This window comes from Pteropus alecto, unplaced genomic scaffold (genome assembly GCF_000325575.1).
Source record: "Pteropus alecto unplaced genomic scaffold, ASM32557v1 scaffold164, whole genome shotgun sequence".
Taxonomy (NCBI): domain Eukaryota; kingdom Metazoa; phylum Chordata; class Mammalia; order Chiroptera; family Pteropodidae; genus Pteropus; species Pteropus alecto.
The window spans coordinates 8,094,645-8,112,921 of record NW_006439568.1 but is presented as its reverse complement, the minus strand read 5'-3'; the positions used below and the strand labels follow the sequence as shown (position 1 = coordinate 8,112,921).

Sequence of the window (18,277 nt, the reverse complement as noted above, 5' to 3'; positions counted from 1 at the left end):
CTACACTTTCATAACTATTCAGGATATGAAGGTTGGCAAAAGCAATTAAACAACAACCACATTACCCAAAAGTTAATGTGAGAATTGAAAAAATATATTAAGGAGACTAAAAATGAGGAACATGAGAGTCCGAACACAATGGCCTAAAATGACACTGGTCAAAGACTCTTGAGGACAGTCATATTTCATTCAAAACAGTGCCACAGGATCTTAAATATAATCAATTACATGATCATGGGCTTTAGTTTCCTCCACCAGTGACACTGGTATCATGCTTATCACCGTAAACAATGCCATCTGAAGGAAGAGTCACCGGGCCACTCAGCAGGTTCCTCTGCCAGGATCTAATTTCTAATCCCCCAGTAAGTACAGTGACAGAGGTTCTGCCCATGCAACCTGGACTCTGTGAGGGTGGCGGCTACATGGCCTATTAAGGTTCAAACAGGAATTGGGAGCAAAACCAAGGGGAGGGGCGATCTCCGATTTTGCAATCTGACTTCAGTACTTTCCAGAACCCACAAAACAGACACAATGATTAACAGTCATCAGTAAAAAAATAGGAATCAAATAGATACAGAAGCTAAAAGGCAGGGACTTATCGAAAGAGATTGTGCTTAATTGATTTAATCTCTCTGATAGGGTGAAATGCTCAGTGTTCAAAGTTAGCAGCAAAGGAAGTTAGACATTTGGTCACATTTGATTTAGAATCATGATTTAGAATCATGGTCACATTTGATTTAGAATCATTCTCAAATGGGACTTGAGGAGTGGAATAAAGAGGAAGAAAAGAGAGAAAGAGAGAGAAAAGCTGGATCTGGGTGAGAATCAGGAGGAGCTTGAGTCTGTGGCCATGTACAGACTTCATTCTGCTTCTGGTATTTGGAATGGAAAACCGCACTCGCTAAAAGGGTGTCTTGCCCATTTTAAGTCTTCACTTCTAAGCAAGGGAACCTGCTAGACTTACTCCTGAGAATGATCTCCTATTCTCCCACAGCAATGTGACCTAGCGTTTAACACGTTCTGGCAATCTGAGAAGTCGTGTGCCCTTGTTACGTGAATAACAGGAGCTGGGAGGTCCCTCCCAGTCTGACATCCCATAAATCAATGGTGTCCAGCTTTTCTATCTCACTGAAATTAGAATCGTGCATGGCTCATAGTGGTCCTCATTAAATGCTTATCAAAACACTAATAATTTTATTGAGCCCCTACAACGAGCCTGGCACTGTTCTAAGTATTTTCCAGGTTTGACTCCTTTCGTTGTAGCCAGCCTGTGTGGGTCGGTCCTGCTGATGTTAAGTGTTCTGCAATGGCTTGAGTTGCCCACTGAACTCCAAACCTCACTTCCTCATCTGTAACAGCTTCCAAGATCAAGAGCTACTAATCTGCTAACACAGAACAGTTCTGGGCACAGTTCTAGGAACCTGACAGATAGCCTCTCATCATGTGTACACAGTTCCCAGCAGAGCCTCTTGCACATATAAAGTCTCCAAGAAACAAACAATATTATTAAAGATGTCAGAGATTTTCTAAAGCAGAACTGCTCCATAGTTACAAGTTTCATAAGAATGCTCCTTTTGACTAGCGCTGGCATTTCTCAGGTCTTAGAAGTCTTGGGCTTGGGCTCTGCTTTCTGGTGCTAGCTGGGGAAGGGCAGCAGGGGGTCTGGTGAGTGAGAGGGTGCTCTCTGGATGACGGTTCAGAACGCTTGTTCCCAGCCCCAGCTCCCCATTTCTCAGTGTTGGGACCTAGGTAAAACTTTCCTTCCAGTCTTAGTTACCCAAATTACAAAACCTACAAAGGTGGTGAGGAGAGGGGAAGGTCGCCCAAGGGAAAACTGAATTATGTGGTCGTATGAATCCTCCCACCTCTTCTGATTGTAATAATTATACAGTGGGCAGTCAGTGGGTGATACACGGCGGTGTATGGGGTGTATTGAAGTCAACTGAGTAGGTAAAAAAAAATAAAAATAAAAAGAATATCCCTTGTGTGTTAGGTCTCTGATCTATGAAACAAGAGTTCATTTGGTGACAACTTCTTTCTTATCCTGTCAAATATCATCACTAATAGTAATAAAGGCTGTTTTTAGAATGTCAATAAATGTCCCTTTAGAGTAGCAGTTTCCTGATGGTAGCCTACAAAACAGTGCTGTTCTGTGATGAAAATGGGAAAAATAAAAATAATGTATGTTTTTCTTAATATTTATTCCATTTTAAATCATGAGATTGTGTGTGTGTGTGTGTGTGTGTGTGTGTGTGTGTAAATGTTCCTTTGGTTTATAAAATGGTGCTGAGGGTAGTTTTTAATTTACAAAAAAATATTAATGGGTAATGTACAAAGGTGGCAACTACATGTCATTTCAAAAACATTTTCTAAATTTTAACTCATTTATGAAATCCAAAAGCCTTGGTGCAGGTTCAGACAAGCAGAATCTCTATAAGACAAGAAAGTTGTTCTTTTGTCAGTAGTAACTTTCTAGTAACTGGTAAAACTTGGTACCTTTTTTATATAAAAAAATGTTCTGGTATCTTCAGATTATTCTTGCAGCAAAACAGATAGATGCATATAAAAACCACATGTATTTAATTATCTATCATCTTTAATAAACGATCCTATATCCAGTATGGATAGATTAGAATGACATTTATACTTTTTCCTAATAAAAATGGTATGCCATTTTAGAAAATCTGCAAGGCACACAAGGTTTTAAAAAACAATAAATTTCACAGATTTTAAGTTCCAAGTAGATAACTTTTGACAAAGATATAAAGTATTTTCTTTAGGACAGAAAGTTCCTTTGCTCCTCTGTACAGTCAATCTCCCCTGTATTCCCCCCACTCTAAGCGACCACTGATCTGATTGTCACTGTAGGTTAATTTTGTCAGTTTTAGAGTTTCACGTGATTGGAATCACAAAGTAATTTTTTTTTTCTAACTCCTTTTAGCACAATATGAGATTCGTTCACGTTATTGCATGCATCAGTAGTTGGGTGCCCTTTCTATTGCTGAGTAGTGTTTCTGATGTGAATATAGCTCAATTTGTTTATTCATTTTGCTCTTGATGGACCTAAGAGTTGTTTAGAATTTTTGTCTACTGAGTAAAGCTCCTTTGGATAGCAGCAGACTGGCAATTTTATGAACATATGTTTCCAGTTCTCTTGGATAAACACCTCAGAGTAGAATTCTAGAAACATTTAATAGGTGTACAATTACCTGTAAAAGACATGGACAGTTTTTAAATCAGGTGGCACCATATTATACTTATGATAACAATGTATGAGAGATCTAGTCGCCATTTTTAGCAACATTTGGTATGGCTAGTCCTTTGAATTTTAGCCGTTCTACATGGTATAAAGTGGTATCTCCCTGTGGTTTTATTTGCATTTTCCTGATGATGATACTGTTGAGCATATTTTCATGTGCTTATTGGTCATTTTGTAATCATCTTTGCTAAGTGTCTAAATCTTCTGTCCATTACTATTGTGTTGGTTTCTGCTCCAGCTAAGCAAGAATTCAGAGTTATGTCTCCTGCATGTGCCCTATTCTCCAGATCTGAGGGTGACGATGTACCTTGTGGCATCGGTTCTCTGATGGGTTAAAAAAAAAAAATCTATTTTTAGTTTGTCCAGCTTTTTCTCGTAAAGATCTGAGTGATGACCTCTAAGCTCTTTACATATCAGAGCTGAAACTGGAAGCCTTCTGTAGCTAGGGGGATGATCACATGACTTTCTTCATTCATTCTATTAATGGATCGCATTGATTGATGTTCAAAAACTGAATCAGCCTTGCATTCCTATGCACACATATCATGATGTAATATCCTTTTTGTCTACTGCTAGATTCAATTTGTATTTTGTGAAGGTTTTTAGGTTTACGTTCACAAGTTATTCGTCTATACCGTTCTTGTAATATTTGTGTCAGGTTTTTGTATCATGGTTAGTCTGGTCTCACAAAATGAGTTTGAAAGTGCTCCCATTTTCCTCTACTTTTTAAACAAATTGTTTAAGTTTGGTTACTAATCCTTACCTGGTTTAATTCATTGGAAAAAGCCTATGCTTGAAATTTTCTTTGCAGGAAGTTCTAGTTTAAGGTGTAATTTATTATGAGATGTGTGACTATTTAGATTTTCTAGCTTTCTGAAGTCGGTTTTGTTAAATTATGGTTTGAAAGGAATTTATTCATTTTATTTAAGTTATTAAGTATACTGGCATAAAGCTATTCATAATATTTTCTTATTATCTTTTAATGTATGTATTTAGTCATAGCTTCACTTTTTCTGATATTGTCTTTTTTTCTCTCAGTCTAGACATTGGTTTATCTTTTAAAAAAGCAACTTTATTGCTAGAATATTTTCTATCTCACTGATTTCAGCTTTTACTTTTCTAACTTAAGGTAAAAATTTAATTGATTTCAAGTCTTCTTTCTTTTCTAATACAGGCATTTAATGCTATAATTTTCCTCTTAGTTCTACTTGTGTAGAACTAAGTTCTACTTGTGTAGTTCTACTACATCACACAGATGTTTGAAAGATTACATTTCTATTATTAATTCAGTTCGTAACATTTTCTAATTCCTCTTATGATTTTCTTCGCCCATGTGGTTACTCGAATGTGCGTTAAGTTTCCAAATATTTGGAATTTTCTTGCTATCTGGTCAGAGAATATACCCTGTAAGACTTCAGTTTTTTAAAATGTACTGAGATGTATCTAGGCCCTGGCATAGAGTATACCACGGTGAATAATTCTCATAAACGTGAAAAGCGTGTGTATGCTGAGGTTGTTGGGTGTAGTTTTTTGCCCGGCAAATGGCAGTGGCTACATTTTTAAAAATAAATGAATTAACTATGATTTAACAAATAAATGGATAGAAAGGGACCGGTCAAGGGGCTAGAATGGGACTATTTAGAGAGAAAGGAGACAGACATGGTGCTAGACTGAAGAGGACAGGGTGACTGCAGAGGAAGCAACAGCCGTAGGCTACAGGGACTGCCCGGCTGAAGCAGAGGAGGAGACGGTCGTCTGGACAGGCGTGCCTCATCCTACCTCATTCTATTGCACTTTGCTTTATTGTGTGTCACAGATATTGCATTTTCATCCACATCGAGGCAAGACCTTCCACCAGCAAAAAGATTATGACTCACTGAAGGCTCAGATGATGGTTAGCAGTTTTTAGTAACACCGTATTTTAAAATTAAGGTACGTGCGTCACTTTTTAGACACGATGCTATCGCACACTTAATAGACTACAATATAGTATAACATAACTTTTATATGGCACCATGGCTCCACTGAGGGCTGTCACCAAGGGCTTTCTAACCAGGGAACCTAAACAGGATGTAGGGATGAGTTTCACTTCAGCTTCAGCAGAACTTTCTAATAGTTAAACTTTCCAACTATCAACTCAATGTGACAAGTTCTACCACAGGGCCCATCCTGGGAGGTTCAGGACAGGTTACTGAATGCAGATGAGGAGGAGACAGAAGGGCTTTCTAGAGGTGGTCTCTGGACTAACGCCTGAAGGGAAGCTGGGATTACCCAGGTAAATGGGTGAGTGTGAAGCTGGTAGAAACTAGGAGTATGGCATTTGAGAGCTTTGCACTGCAGCTTGGAGGAGGACGGAGGAAGGAAAGCCAAACACTGTAACCACCATCACAACGACCACCACCGCCCCCCTCCAGAGTCTTAGTACGAAAAAAGAGTTTGCTTTCAAAAATTATGAAATGTCATCGCTATAGGTGTATAAGCAAAGGCTGGCTGGTCATCAGGAAGGAATGCTGAGAGGACACAAGGGGAGACATTTGGTCAAATTGGTGGGAAGACACTCGTTCTCCACTCTTCCTGTCCCCTCGTGGAAGGACTTTCCTGGCTGATGCCCCTGGCCTCTCCTGCCCTCTATCTGGTGCCCGTGGAAGCAGGAAATGGGTTTGCTCAGTTCAGCCTGATGTTATGTCCTCTCTTGTGTGACCTGTGTGCCTGATGTAATCTGCTTTCTGTCATGCGGTTACGAGGGCTGGTGCCCAGTTGTGCCAGTGACTGGAATGCCTAGTTTAAAGGGAAAAATTCTAAGCAAAGTAATTCATCTGTAGAGCTAAATGACCATCTCCAAAAAGCTTTATCAGGAATAAAGCTCATATTCTGTTCTTCATTCAGACTTCTCATTGAAAGGGGTATTTTTTACCCATCCCCAAAACCTTGGATGACATCTTAAAGGCCTTTCCAACATTCAGAAGTCTATTATCCTGAATCATCGAGACAACCAAATTCAGCACCCTTGGTTTAAGAATGCTGAGGAGTATAATAAAAGTCATGTCTGTAAGCTTTCCATTAAAAGAGGTTAAAAACAAAGAATAAAAGCTGCTACCGAAAAATTAACTCATGGGAAACATTTGCCCTGATGATGTCAGAAACTTTCCTAAGCAGATATAAAATGCTGCCTGAAGTTCAATTTAAAAAATGTAGAGCAGTTCATACAAAAGAGGAATATAACAAAATACAAAGATATAGAAAAGTAGAACATAATATCCAGGGGGAAAACCAATAAAGACAAGAAAATGTGCAGATAAGGCACAGTGGCGGTTAAATGCACCCATGCTTTATTTGGCTAACCTGAATTCTATTCAATAGTATTCTCATAGGTACATGACATAAAGTAATTAATTCCACTTCTTTTGACACTTGTTAACTACTCCGCTCGAATCCATGGGTAACTCTCACCATAATAAAAGACAAGATGACATGACCGAAGTATAAAGAGGTGGGAACAGCTCGGAGAAGTCAGCACTGAAGGGAACAATGTTAGCGAATACACAGAGCCACAGCCTGAAGGTCTGAGAAAGATAAAGAGGCTTCCTCTCTCTTTAACAGCATAAACGGATCTGCCAAATTTCAGATGCTACATCCCAGCAGAATATTTTGTGAAGGGGAAAGAGATACAAATGGGCAGTGGTTGAAGCACAAAACGACCAGAAGTATTACTCATCTCTTTTGCAGGACCTCATTGAGAAATATGACCATTTGCAGGGAAAAGCTGTAGGATGACTGTTTATTCCTGCATAAATCTAGACATCAAAAGGATTCCCATTGCCGAAATATGACCATTTGCAGGGAAAAGCTGTAGGATGCACAAATCTAGACATCAAAAGGATTCCCATTGCTGTCCACAAAGCAAACGGCATGGAAACCTTTTACACATTCAAAATAGCTTTTTAAAAAATGTTTTGTTTTCTGGGGAGGTCTGAGTGCTTCACTTATGAAAATAAATCTTTAAAGCTGACAAGGGAAAGAATCCTTTGCAGATGGAGGACTTGGCGCTGAAGGAGGTGAGCTGACTTTTGCAGCCACCACAGGAAGAATACCAGACACAGCCAGGGGCTGAAACGCCTCAAACTTGAAAAGATTCTTAACTGTGCACAAAAGAGACTCTGAGAAGTTGACTGCGAGCTTACACCTGGCCCTAGTGGAGCTTCCTCATCAGCATTCTAACGTTGGCCTCAGACAGCTGGGGGGTAAAATCTTGCAAGCACAGGAAAATAGACAAATTTCTCTCCTTCACGCCTAATCTGATGACTTAAACCTATCTATCTTAATGCCTCTCAGGTGTTCTAACCATCTTATGCCTTTTCAAGAACTCTTTCTGCAGGGGTTAACACTGGCAGCTTCCCTTCCGATTAAACACATCTGCCACAAAATAGGAGGACCTTCTGAATACAATGTTCTCAGAACGTCTAATAGGAAATTTGCAGGGTTTGCATGCTGGCGAGTTAAAACTTATCTTAAGTTTTCTTAGACTTTTGAGAAACTAGGGGTTAATTTTGTTTAGGATTTAATGTCCTTCAAACAAAGGCATCAAAAAATGTTAATACACTGGAATTACTGGCTAAAATATAAATTTTAAAAATTAAGCAACTACTGAGGTTCAAGGGTAAGTTTTCAAAAAATGCTAAAATCATGACCCTCGTCAGTACAAAATTGAACACGTTTAAGATTTTATTTAACTCATTAATGAGGAAACTAGGAAGGTGTAACAACAGTTCAAAGGAGGATCAAGCAGCAGACACTTTATAGATCAGGAAGAGTAAAATGAATGTAGAAATGGCAGGCAAAACTCACCTTTTCCACGGCCGCGAGGCAAGTCAATTGAATCTCGGTGGGACAGAATTTACGTGTCTATAGCAAGAGTTATTTTATAATGCTATAAAATTGTTATCTACAACTTACAGAATTGTAAACCAGCTCTGTAGAAACACAACTAGATAACCCCAAACGGTGTGCTATTTCCATGGATGCAACAAATTTTTCCCAGCACAGATCACTAACCGCCTTATTCATTGCTGCATTCGCCAAACCTGGTACAGGGTAGATGTTCATAAAGACTTGCTTAATGAACAAATGCCTGTGAAGTAGCAGGCATTAAGCTAGGCTCTTCACAAGTATTATCCTATTTAATCTTCCCAGTAACACTTAGAGATAAATATTATTCTCATTTCACTGATGAGAAACTTGTGTGATGTTGTACAGATGTTACACGTCAAAGGCTGGAGGTGGAGGGCAAGGCGGGAGGATCTGAGCCATGTCTGTGATCAGAAAGCCTGCCCTTTTTCTTTGTATTTAATATTTGTCCTTTTTATTTACTGTCACTGTACCGTTTGCTTCTAAATTAAGGGATTACTTATATGCTACATTGATAGACCATGACTCCTTGTTAAGCATAATACGGGAGATCCCTACTTTAAGAAAAATAAATGAACTGTACTTGCGAGAATCTAAGCCTAAATGAGAGACACATGAGCATCTTTATTGCAGCCTTGTAGACAAGCATAGGATATTTACCAGCCCAGACTTTTTCCCCCTCTTAGGTACTCATTTCCCAATTTTCATGAAAATAAAGGTAGACGAATTCAACACTGTTTATATATGTTGTTTGTATTCAAAGGAATCAGGACAGCACGTAGGAAAACAGCAGCAGCTAACTTTCACTGCATGCTTACCGTGACTGTGAACTACCTGCCACAGCAACTCTGTCAGGCGGGTATTATCATCATCCCCTTTTTGCAAATGAAGAAAGCCAAAGTGCATCAAGTAACCATCACAAAAATCACACAGCTAAACTGCAGTTCTGGGTTTTTCCCTGACCTCTCCCTAAGTCATTCTACTATCTGCATAGGCTGTTGAGGTTTGCTCTGTCATCACATGCCTCAGTATTTTATAAACCTCTTTGCCCTGTTGATCACAGCCTCCAAGGGTACTAGGATTCCCACAGCTTCTAGCATCACAGGGCTGGTAACTGCAGGCTCGCCTAAGTCCTAAAAGCTATTTTCTGGCCATTTGGCACTTGTGATCATTTGAGTACTTAACATTCATTCTTGGGCCAGAGAAGAGAGGGAGACAGTGGTCTTCTGAGGCCTCAAACAGGTGAATGTCAAAAAGACATGGACCAAATAGTAACCTGAAATCGTTCTGTCTGTTCCCTAAGTCCCCAAATGATTCCCTGCTTTCTTTCTTCCCAGAAAAGAGGCTGCCCTTAGAATGAAGAAACAGCATGTTTTTAGACACCTCTCGAAGAATCTTAAGTAATAGTGCAATGCTGGCATGCAGAGGTGTTAATAAATGGCTGTCTTACTGGTTTACTCATATTATTTCATTTAATTTGACCGTGACTCTCTAAGACAGGTACTATTATTATCTCTGTTTTGGAGATGGAGATGTGAGGTTAAATAACTTGCCCAGAATCCTTGCCAGGATCTTGTGCAAGGTCCCAAGAAGGTTGTGACTTATCAACGGCCAGCAGTGTTCACTGGAGACCAAGTGTGCCACCAAAAGCAATAAGATGATTGTTTGAAGCACATATGTCATTCCCACACCCCCTTTCCCTATGTCACCTAACAGAACGCCTCGGGAAGTGGCACCATTTCCTCCACAGACACTGAAGCAAGAGATTTTCATTTCTGAGGAACCTGCTCAGTCTCTTCAGACCGTTATAAACGCGCACCCTTCCCTCAAGGGTATCTCATAATTCTCACCCCTAATAAAAGATAACACTACTTTCAAATAAGATCATGAAAAACGCTTTGCCCTTCCTATCACACGGGCGTTCAGAAACATTAAGCAGACATTATCTGACGAAGGCGACCGTCATCAGTCAAATGCTTATGAACTGATTTGATCATTTGTAGGGGTTGAATACCTGCTCCTAGAAGGAATTTTCTTATATTCTTAAGGGAAGAACTAAGAAATAAAAATCTAACACCTAGAATCCAAGATAAATTCCACCTGTAATTTCAGGATTTCAGGAATTTCATCCAAATGGCCATTACCTCTAGTCGTGGGGAGAGAGAAAGTACATTAAGGACCATTTTTATACTTAGGTCAGGAGGATTTCACGCTCTGTTAACTCAGCCTGAGCTACACTTGCGTGTGTGCCTTATATATTAAACATTATTGACTGGGTGAGCAAGACTCCATGATAATCTAGTGCAGTGTTTTGTAAACCTCAGTGTTAAAAACCGTTTTTCTAAATCAAGTTTTCTATATAATTCAAATATACAAAACAGACATAAAGGGAGCTGCTTTGGTGACATACCCGCCTCTGCCCAAAGAACACTCCTTGTCCCTCTGGCAGCCTCAAGTGTATCCAAGGGCTCCACGGAACACACTTTGAAAACCACCCGTCAAGTTCTGCTCTAGGAAGGTGGGATCTGCCCCAGATCTCAAAGCTACAGGGTAAGAACTGAATTGCAAAAAGAAATACTTTCTGCTTAACGTGTCCTATTCCAAAGTAACATAAACGAATAGAACACAGCGAGGTTAGGATTTCAGAAGACAGAAGGTATGTGTTTGGAAAGCGGCTTGGCCTCTAGACTGCTGAGTTACTCGAGAGCAAGTCACTTTCCCATTACGATGATGTGTTTTCTCTTAGGAAAAATGGGAAGAATCGGGACTTCGACATTTTTTCCTCTTAGAGCTCAGTTTTGGTGCATAGATAATATTCCTCAGTCCTATCTTTTATCACGGTGTTTGCAAAGGAGGAAGGAGGGAGCAATGTTGCCACACAAAGCAGAATCGTTTGGAAGTCCCCGTGACTCTGACGGGCTCCCACAGTGGGCCTATCCGCTCCCCTTTATCCACCCCGATTGAGAGACTGGTTTCTAAGGGCTTTGATAGTTCATTACAATGTCATGTTTTCTGCTTCCAAGTTCTTCTTGACCACCACAGAGTTTTCAAAGCCCCTTGACATAAATAAAGTCTTAGTTTGTGCTATGAGAGTATTCATCTCAGGGGGAGTGAATTAGTATTACTATATTCACTTCAGGATGTTCCTACGGAGAAATCTTTTCTACTTAGAACACATATCTACTGATCCTGTAACCGAGCTAATTTGAAAGACTTCCTCCCTTTCCTTAACATTACTTTTATTTTTCTCTAGAATCCCACACCCGCTTACCCTGATTCCCACATACTTTTAGACACTCCAAATCCACGGTTCTCTACACTAACGTCTGATGCTTTTTAAGTAGCATGTCTCGCATAGACCTGGAATGCATCACCCCTTTTTAACGTAAACCTACACCAGAAAACTTCAGCAGGGAGATGCTGTCTCATTGCAAGGGTATGGGAAAGGCCATCATGCTGGGGAGAGGGAGTGAAATATTTTGGATACTGCATACTTTACCAGTTATGTCATGCTGTTTGAATGACTCACTGTAGATCTGATACTGATTCGGACAGTGTTTCTTCAACCACTTGCAGACATCCTGTTGAGTCCACAGAGCCACTGGTTTTGACAGCTTCACTGTAGCTGACTATAAATAAAGAAGGAAAAAAAGGTCTGTTAATGCCAGCCCCACGCCTAGAAAGGCCCTACTGTTAGAGGTTCTAGAGTGTGCTAACGGCTGCAGGCTGGATGTTCCCAAGAGATAAATATCTTGCTCGTGTCCCCCCTGACCTCAGCAGACCTTCTGCACAGCCCTGAAAACCAGAGAGAAAAGCTTCAGGTGAAGCAGCCCATGAAAATCACACCTACCCTTGAGTCATCATCTTACTGGGAAAAATCCCCAGGAAGTAGTGTTTCCTGATGAATATTCTAACAAGACAACAGGGTTGCTAAACAATTAATTAAATTTTAGGTGGGGGTGTTGGGGTGGGGAATGGGTGGGGAGAGCTGCCTCCAAGTGGCCTTTTTCCATATTCTAAGAAAGTGTCCATCTTTTGCCCACTGACATCTCTAGGGCCTAGTACAATACTGGTCCTGGCAGGTGATGATAATTATTTTTTAAATGAACGTTACAGATTTAGATACTGCATTCTGAAATGTGGAAGTCGGCCTGGGAGCTCTGGACCGAGGGTGGCCCTGTAAAGTCTAGGAACATTAGTTATGCCACAGTGGGGAAGCAAGAAGTCAATTCTGCCAGCATGTGGGGAATGGTAATAAGATAATGGGGGTAGCCAGACCTCATGTGGAAGCCAAATGGCCAAAGCCCTTTATTGCTCACTGAATCTTTTAAGGAGGTGTTTGTAAAAGCCAACCAAACACAGGGGTACAAGGACCCAGCTTTTGACAGATGGCCGGTTACAAATACGTTCATTAATTAACAACAGTCAACTGTGCTAAATGCTGATCTTCCTCCTGGATCCCAGACTAGATGAAAGCTCAGCTCTCTATAATTTTGATCATTCGGGATCACTGTTTGCCAACAAAGTAAGATGTAATGTTGACAGTTTTCAAAAAGATGTTAGGTGGCACGCAGATCTGGCCATAAACATCGCAGACCTTCTCACGAGGACCATTCACTTTTGCTTCTCTTTCAGTTTTTCAGATTAAGGCAAGAGGAGAGCCTCGATTTTGCATGAGTGTGATTTAACACCTTTCTGACATCTGCTAACATGTTTTTGACAAAAAGAGGGGTCCCTTCAGCCTCAGACCCTTTAGTAGGAAGCAGTATATCTAGCGTCTAATAATTGTTCTGTTTTACTTTTATTATATTTAGGGTTGCTTTTATTTTATGGAAAATAAATTAAGGCAAAAGTAAATCTTATTTCCAGTAGTTATATCTAGTTTGCTTTTAAAACAAATGAGTAAAAAAACAGTAGGTCAATTTTAAGAAAAAATTAAGGAAACATTAATACAGGTAATCAGATAATAATACAAATAGTGGAAGTGGCATGCAGTGATTCAAGTTTAGAACACACAGTGCTCAGGTGTTATTTTCATTAGTATATTTCCAGTTGTATTATTCTTTGCACCATTATTTACAAAATAATCACAAATGATACTTATCACTTTTTACTTTGTGCTGTGTTAATTTTTTCTTTCACTCTTAAGTGTGATAGATTATATTTTCCAAAGATGCTTTTTATTTATTGTGACTGGCATTCCTCCACTGATATTTGGGGTTGATGTTCTCTCCCCTTTGATAGTGGCAGGTCCAGTCACAGGTCCAGGACCACCATGGTCCTGACCAATGGAGTACAGTGGAATCGATGTTATCTATGTGACTTCCGAGGGCAGGCCATATAAAACATACAGTTTCCACCTGGCTCACCCTCTCTGGCACTTGCCTTTGGAACCCAGCCACCATAGTGTGAGGAAGCTCACGCCACATGAAGAAGCTATGTATAGGAGTTTTGGCCAATCACCCAGCTGAGAACTTAGCTGCCAGCAGCCAACCACACCAACCCTCAGACAAATAAGTAAACAAGCTTCAAATGATTTCAGCCACCAGCCTTTGAGTCTTTCAGCTGAGGCCCCCAGACACCATGGTGCAAGGACAAGCCAACCCTGCTAAGCCCCGAGTGAATTTCTGACCCATATAATTCATAACTATCCAAAATAGGTGTCTTGCACCACTAAGTTTTGGGTTATTTGCTTTGCAACCCTAGGAACGAGGACCCTAAGTTAGACAGACGTGCACTGAGGACAGAAGGGTTATTACTGTGCTTGTCAGGGTGCCTCCCACTTAACAGATGCTCTGTGCAGACACAGTGAATGAGCGAATGAATGACCGTTCTTGCTGAGTCTGGGTTCACGGGTCCGCTTATTATTTAACCAGCAGTTAATTTCAGGCCTAGCCCTTGCCGCCCTCCACCCACTGTGCTGTGCTCACATGGCTCCTAAGCCAACTTGGCCTCTTCCTTCGACGCTACATCCCTGAGCCACAGGCTTGCCAGCCATTTCCCTCTGACCTCAGTGTGCAACCGTATCGACTGCTTTCCTAATTTTGATGACAGAAGAGGACCTTTGGCGTGGATGGTACAAATGAGAAAATGTTCTGTCTTTTGGTTTTTCCCCCTTTTGCCCGTCATCACCTCTTTTCCTCTGCATGATTAGGAAACGAGAACTTTGGCTCTTTTAGCTAGAAATGCACTTACCACCATGTTTTACAAGTCAGCACCTTTGAATCTGGCTCGTTCGGGCTCTGAGAATTTTCCTTTGGATTAGTGGAATGAGTTCATGGCTGACACATCATTACCCCGAACCCCTTGCAAAAGTTTCCTGCACGTAAAGCTAATCACTTCTTTTTGAAAACTCCGATAAACCAGTCACAGAAGGCTGTCAATTAGGAAGGGAAAGGCAAGAGGATAAAGTTGCTTATACATCAATATCCTCAACTTCCTGGAGGGTCACTCTTCAACTTGCTCATTTCCTAGGAAACAGGACCCTCAGGACCAAGACAAGTCCATTCTCTGGAGACTCAGGTGGAGATTCACTCAAAACGCCGAGTGAATTCAGAATGCATCCTCGCCAGCCCACCATCTGCTTTTGCTATAAATTTTCCTTTTCATCATAAATCCAGGTGTTCTGAGGCTAACACTCGAGGAGCTTCATCGTTTTTCCTTCAACATATCCTCTCGCTAAGCAGTCATTTGGTTGTCACTTGCTTGAACAGCAATAAAATCTATGCTTTAGGCATAGGCTTTTAAGGCTATATGAACCTACAGGGATAGGCCTCCACGTAAACTGGTATAGCGAATAAAATGGGGAGAGATAAAGATTCCCACCACCAATAAGAAGTTTGCCTCTCTGTAATCAGACAGCATACAAGTATCAGCCTCATTTATGTGTCAGCTGATTCTTTGTCTCGGCTTTATTATGAAATTATTATGAGCTAGCTCCACACTAACTAAAAGCCACAATGACTCCGGTTTGCTGGATGCTCAGAGTGTACCTTCATTTGTTCTGCCTAAACTTCTCTTTGTATAACACCCCAGGTCACCTCAATATTTCTCCTTCTAATCTGATGTCCCAGCCCCAACAGCAGTGAATGTCATAACCTGATTCCTTGAAAGAGCTTAACCTTTATTTCTATGTGCAATTTGAAACAATAAGCATTGGTTCAACTCACGTCAACCTGTTTCTCACATTCATTGGGGGGTGCACAGTTATCAAATCGTAATAGTTCCATAGTGTTATTTTAATCACCCTCGTTTCCTCTGTCACCCAACACTCACACCACTATTTATACTCAACTCTGGCCAGTAATTTTCTCTGATATGCCGTGTATTTTTTTTTTTCCCACAGTAGGAGCCTAAACCGAAACAATAGTTCATAAAACAGAGATAGTATTTCATATTTATTAGAAACGGTAAACACACACACACACACACAAAATCCTGCCTAAAGGCAAACATTATAAAAAACACGTGGCCCAGTTTTCTTACTCAGCGTTCAGTCTGCTACAGGTTCCCTGGATTTATAACTCTGGAGACAACTTTGGTTTGTTCTGCTGCCCTCAGAGAGGCCTGAGGCAGCTTGTTATTTTAACCCCTACACGCTGTGACACCAAGCAGAAATCCCAAGCATTTCCCTGCTGAATTGGTCCAGGCCTTTTTACAGACAAGCCGAAAGTGCCTTTACTTTCCATTTCACGTGGAGACCTCACTTTATGCAAGAGACACATCTTTTGTTTGCAAATTACTTTTTTTTTTTTTTTTGCAAATGATCTTATTTTATACATCAGCTATCCTTACAGTAATTTTTGATTTGTATTAAACTGGAAAGAATTCTTATGTTTTAAGTTTTTAAGGTACACATGAAGCTTTTCTGCTAATAATTCATGCTTTAAAGGGGTTTGTTACGGAAAGAACATACACAAACATTTTGAAAGTTAAATTTAATGATCTCTTACATGTTTTGCAACATAAATTCTTTTAATATACTGTGTTTTGATTTATAAGAGAACAATGCAATTTTAAGCTCCCTGTGGCTGTACAAACTGTGCAATTTTAAGCTCCCAATGGCTGTAAATAGGTAAGCTTACATGAGACCCAGTGAGTTGATTGTGAAAAACTAAAGAAAGCATAGATTGCTGATATCTACTAGAAGACCAAGCGAGCTTTATGGCCAAATATCAGAAAGTGGGAAACACGTTTGCAGCATCTCATTTATAAGCATCTGCTTGTAAGTATTTATAAGTGTTTGCAAGCTCTACACATTGCTTCTTCCTTCTCTTGCCACCCTGCAATGTTTTCCTTTAGTTCCCAGTTGACTATTTTATTGGCTTTCATTGTGTAATCTTTCTCAGGATTGGAGAAAGAAAGTAGACTGGAGGGAGAGGTGTGCACACACGCACATCAACAAGCCACCGATGTCTATTTTAGCATTTTGGTGCTCATTCACTCAAAAAAGGGCCTCTAAATATCAGAAAAGACGGGCTAATTCTCAGAATACTTGGCACTTGAATTAATTAACTTTTAAGTATCAATAATGCCCTCTTCTGTCACCTTAACACTTTCGTGAACGAAGGTGTTTAGAAAAAATTCAAAAAGTATCTCTCCTATTGTATTCTGTTTCCTAGGCAGCTTATGAGATCCACAGGGCCATTCTAGGATTTGGACCAAAATATCGTATGCTGAATGAAGCTCTTAATTATCACATCATTGGCTCATACCAAAGTTAGAGGAAACACAAAACTTTGAGTCTTCTTCAAATTAATTTCTATCAAACTGGGGCTTTCATATCCTGAAGGTAAATTTTTATAAACCTCAATTTTATTTTGCACATTTCAATCCAGCATTTGAGATCCTTATCAACCAGTATATTGGTTATTCTCCTGTATTTGTACCACCCATTCAAGAAAATCTTTTTGTGGTCTTTAATAATTTTTAACAATACAGCAGGGTCCTAAAAGTTTGAGAACTATTGTTCTAAGACATCACTGTGGTAGTGTCATTAAAAGAAAAAAAAGTGTTTGGCCTGATATAATTTGTTTACATTGAATTTTAGTGATGGCCTTTTGCATTCTTAAATAATCAGAACCACAGACACAGAAACTTTAAGTTTGAAGGAATCTAAACACTCCATAGGTTCAAATGTAAACCCACGACAAGAATCCAGTCCATTTTAAGACATCTAAAATGGTGGTTAGTAAACCTGGATTTTGATGAATATATTAAGGATGTGTGTGTGTGTGTACACAAACAACTTAACTTAGATGAAGACCAAATATCAATCCCCTAATAGAAAATAATTACTATTTTTTTCTCCTCCCTCCCCTTACCCCTCTCCCGGTAGGGGAGCTGCACAAAATTTGGGAAAACATGATATAGATTCAGACTCTCTTGAACAGCATCAAGAAATGCATCCTGTGAAACAGGCCACTCCACTGCTAATAAGCTCCAATGGTTTAAAACGGTCTTTTCTATTGAAGCCAAAATCAGATTTGCATCACCTGTCTCACTAATTCTTGAGTCCTGACTTTGCAGCGACATGAGACAATTCTCACCACCCACTGCACTGATTTCCACGTCACACATCACATTTGTGCTCTGCAGTGTGTCTCGTGACTTTTTTTTTCTCAAACCATGGTATATACTAATGAATCCCAAGTTATATCTCCAGTCCAGTCTTCTCTCGAAACCACAGTATGATACATACAACCGATGACTTCAGTTACATTTGCATATCTAGTAAATATTTCAAATTCGACATGTCCAGAACTGACCTCCTGTTCTTCCCCTCAAAACTGCCTTCCTCATCTCATCTGACAGCTACGCTTCCTATTGCTGAAGCCCTAAATCTTGGATTCTTCACAGACTCCTCTTTCTTGCATTCCACATCTAATCTACTGGGAAAACCCGAGGGGTCTACCTTTGAACATAGCCACACTTCAGTCTATTTTCATCACTAACATCACTACAATCCTGATCAAAAACACTGTCGTGCTGCACCTAGATTACTTCCTCCAGGTACCTAACGCACTTGAGGGCATTCTGTTTTTCCCTTGCCCTTATTTTAAATTATTAAAATAGTTTACAAAGCCTCAAGCAACCTGGCTACTCAGCATCCCC

The 18,277-nt window shown here is 40.1% G+C and overlaps 1 protein-coding gene across 6 annotated transcripts in view; it reads right to left on the bottom strand.

Annotated features, from left to right (window-relative positions):
• Window positions 1-18,277, bottom strand: part of SAMD12 (sterile alpha motif domain containing 12) — a 361,188-nt gene that overhangs the window by 190,355 nt on the left and 152,556 nt on the right. For 5 of the 6 annotated variants that reach the window (XM_015593030.2, XM_015593032.2, XM_025050119.1 and 2 more), the window contains exon 3: window positions 11,664-11,793. In XM_015593030.2, coding sequence (XP_015448516.1) covers window positions 11,664-11,793 — 130 coding nt within the window. The remainder of the gene's footprint in view (window positions 1-11,663; window positions 11,794-18,277) is intronic. The other variant, XM_015593031.2, reaches the window with a different exon arrangement.